Source organism: Trypanosoma equiperdum, assembly GCF_001457755.1.
Source record: "Trypanosoma equiperdum strain OVI genome assembly, contig: ctg_1879, whole genome shotgun sequence".
Lineage (NCBI taxonomy): Eukaryota > Euglenozoa > Kinetoplastea > Trypanosomatida > Trypanosomatidae > Trypanosoma > Trypanosoma equiperdum.
The window spans coordinates 1-3,830 of NW_027123925.1; the positions used below are offsets into that span (position 1 = coordinate 1).

Here is a 3,830-nt window from a genome sequence, read left to right on the forward strand (position 1 = left end):
ATTATTATTATTATTATTATTACCGCTCTTATTATAGTATTCGTGTATACACACACTCACAACACACTCCTACGATTATTACTGTTATTTTCGTGACTGAAACTAATATCCATAAGATAAAATAAAGTAAGATAACAAAGTTACATCATAGCACTGATTTTTTATACCCTATTACCTTATTAAGTTAGACAAATAGATCACTATTACACCAAGATATCATAATTTTGAGTTTTTCAAAAATTTTTCACATTTTGAAAAAGTTTTTAAATGTATTAATATATATCAGATTTTGTCGAAGTATAATTTCCATAAATGTTATAAGTAAAAAAATCATTAAAAGACTAGAATAATTAAAATAGTGAACTCATAAAGGCAGAAGTCATAATAGCCAATTTCTTGTTTATTATCAAACTGGAAGAGCGGCACTCCGACTCGGAAAGCTTTCCAGTACCATAAACAAAATCAATTCATCCACAGAATTTAGCTTTTTCTGCTGGGAACGGACCCACTGCTGCTTTGCATTCCGGTTGAGTAGTAAAAAATGAGCACTTCTTGCCTTCCGCATTTTTGTCTCTCCTGCTCTTGTTGATTTTCTCCTGTTCCTGCTTTAGGTTTGCATTCCTTTTTGGTGCCATCATATTCGCAGCCATTATTTGTGCAGTCCGTTGCATTTCCGTGGAATTTACCGCATTTTTTCTACTGTGCATCAGATGGTGACGACGCCAGTTGTGTTTTCTCCGGTTCTTCTGCGCTTGCTATTAGATCACCGACAAACAAAAGGGTCGTCATCTGCTGTTCCACTGCTTGGACAGCCTTGACAAGGGCTGTGCCTTCACTAGAAATTGCCTGAATTACTTCTAACTCCATCGAAAGTTCGTTCACTTTGGTCATCCACGGAATGTAGCCATCGCCTTGTAGTAGGTTCTTATAGTTGACACAAACGCCTTTGCTGGCTCGTCCTATAATGTCGTCATTTCCATTCGCTCCACCGCAGCCTGGTGCAGCCTGGCCTAAGTGGTGGGCGCCCAGTATTGCTGCGTTTGCATGCCCGCTGTGGCCCGCTGCGTTTGGTGCCGAGCCGCCGATTATACCTCCCCTCCCGAGGTCTGAGATTATGGTCGCTGTAGCGGCCGCGAGCATTGTCTGGTTTAGTTGTTCTTTGTCGGCGTTGCCGGTGCATGTGGCGTAGATTTTGCTGTCCCAGTCGCTGCTCGCCGCTGTCTGCGGCGTCCCTGTTGTGAGACCCGTTGGCAAATTGCCAAGCTTGCAGTAGTCAGTATTGTCTCCGTTGTCGCCTAGGCAAAGACAAATGATGTCGGCAGCTAGCGCTCCCACAGGTCTGTTGGCTGCCTCTGCCGCCGTTGCCGGCGTACACATTTCCGTGTGCTGAGCTGTGGCGGCCGCCCATGGGAATGCTGTTTTGCTCGGCTTGCCATGCCAAGGCTCCGCTGGTTTCAGTTCGGCGTCGTTTGTGATAGACTTCTCGTAGTTGTCGCCGTAAAAAGCGGAAACCGCGGCTCTACGCGCTTTGTTTTGGCTTGTGCTTGCTCTATTTTGTAGTGCATGTGCTGCGCTTTCCAGTGCTAGAGCCGATTCTATTGGTTGGCGAAACGCTGGCCTGAGCTTCTGCCGTTTCGTTTCAGGAAACTGAAGGTTGTATTTTACCGCCATTTCTTCACCACTGGGTCGTTTTTGATTATTTAGTCGTATATTGTCCTGAGTTCCTCTACGGTTTTGTATTCGCCAGTTTTAAAGTAACCATCGCGTTTCGCGTCTTTGACCTTCTCCCAGTTGTCATATTTGGTCTTTTCCTTCAACACTTCTTCAATTTCTTGTTCTACAACGGTTAAATTTAGCTTTTAATTCCTTTTAATAATACTACTTACTGCTTTTTCGATACTTGTGGTGGCTGACGATAGATTTGTGGGTTCTAGTGCTACTTGGACGTCTGGTATCGGCTTGATTAAAAGCCTGACAAGTACACACATGTCTCTGAATTCTTTCGCATTTTCGCCAGCTGCGTCGGTGTAGCTTGCGACGTCAACTATACTGAGCACTGTTTCTAAAAGCATCGCTGCTATCTGCTGCATGCTGCACTTTTTACTTGTGGAGAAACGAGTCGAAATCGAGATAAATTGAAATATGCTAACTTATTGGTGTTTCAGGGGGAAATAAAAGTTTTTTAGGATCGACTGGTTATGGGCGCGTTTTTGTCTTTTAAAAGTAACTTACTTTAGTCAAAAGATTTCTCCTATTAATTATTAACAATATAACAATATATTTAAATCTAAAACACTGAATTTTAAAGATTTTTAGTCTTCAGTGTCTTCAGTAATCTGCTAATTTTCTTATCTCTTTTTGACTCTGAATAACAAGGAAATGTTTTTTCTGCTCCTTCACACAAAAGAGTTACTGTCTCTTCTTGCGATCGATTATTTACCTTCTGTTTGATGTGAAACCGTTAAATAATGAAATATGGGTCACAAAAATAACTTTTTATAAATTATGATGTGTTGATACGCGCTTTCAGCTATGAATCAGCGACATTTTTTATATGGATTATTCGTTTATTGAAAACGTTTTTTTTTGTCAGTATACTAATATGGAATTGGTGAGGTATCGGTATTGATTCCCTAAACCTCACATAGATTTCTCATTGACTCATAAATGTGCTATCCTAAAAACGTTTCGCGTTTCTATTTTATTTTTGCTGCCGACAGTAACCCACTGGTAGCCAAAGTTTAAAAAATATTCGTACAGATAATATTATATTGTTTCCAAAAAATTTAAGCTATTATTTATGAATATGAAAAGAATATTAGGATAAAAAGTTACACTTACCCAACTTCTTACTTTTGCTTATTTTCTTCTTCAGGGTTAGATGCTAGAATGAAGCATTAAACTAAAGATCACAGTCGCCATAATCTCCGCAGTGGAATATAGTCAGGTTTGTATGAAATATGGAGCACCATCAGTGATTACTCCTAACGTATTACTTTACTCTCTAGATCTTAGTAGTGCATTCTGTTGAATAATTCCGTATTTTGGTTATTTCCCTTACACTTTCTGTCGTCGCTTCTACTGATAGCGTAGCAACGCCATTTGGCCTATGAACTGGATTCTGCCCAGACATGATTGTCCCCTCTATCACCTCCTTGTGTACGATTATGGCAATCGACACATATGTGTTTAAAAGTGTGCATATTCTAGCTCACTTTCTTAATCGTTCGCCGTTTATCTTAATAACAATATTCCTTGTACTCACTTTTCAACTCGTTTACTCCCATTGTGTTCTTTCCATTGTTTTAAGTTCCTTCATTTTGGGTTTCTATTTGCTTTCCAGCACCTCTCCTATTATAAGATTAGTACATTCGCATTTAAAACACTTTTTATCACTATTATTATAATATTCGCATATACACACTAAAAACACCCACCTATTATTGTTATTTTTATTACCAACACATCCTTAGCTAATGCCCAACGGACTAAATAAATCAAGTTAGAATTTCACTAATTTTTCATGCCTTATTACTTTACTACTTTGCAACCGTAGGCCAGCATCATACGAAAATGTTTTTATTCTCAAAAATTGCACATTTTCATTAACAGATGTTAAAATACGTCAACAGCAAAGTTTTTTTTATAAAGAGGGGATTTTTTAGAACAGAAAGACCACAAAAGAAGCAACCATACTCATATCCAATTTCTTATTGACGAGAAAAATGAAATTCTTGCAGGCGTTGTCTGTCCATTCAATTCAGGTTTTTTTCCTGCGGTGAGTCCTGCATTCTCGGCCTCACATTTCTTTTTTCAGTATATTGTCCACA

General features: G+C 39.0%; 1 protein-coding gene across 1 annotated transcript; it reads right to left on the reverse strand.

Annotated features, from left to right (window-relative positions):
- Positions 1–696: 696 nt before the first annotated feature.
- On the reverse strand, positions 697–1,671 carry TEOVI_000853200 (Trypanosomal VSG domain containing protein, putative; the record flags this gene model as incomplete). Its single annotated transcript, XM_067223470.1, has 1 exon — positions 697–1,671. One exon carries the CDS (start codon positions 1,669–1,671, stop codon positions 697–699), a length of 975 nt encoding a protein of 324 aa, XP_067079571.1.
- Between the last annotated feature and the right edge of the window lie 2,159 nt (positions 1,672–3,830).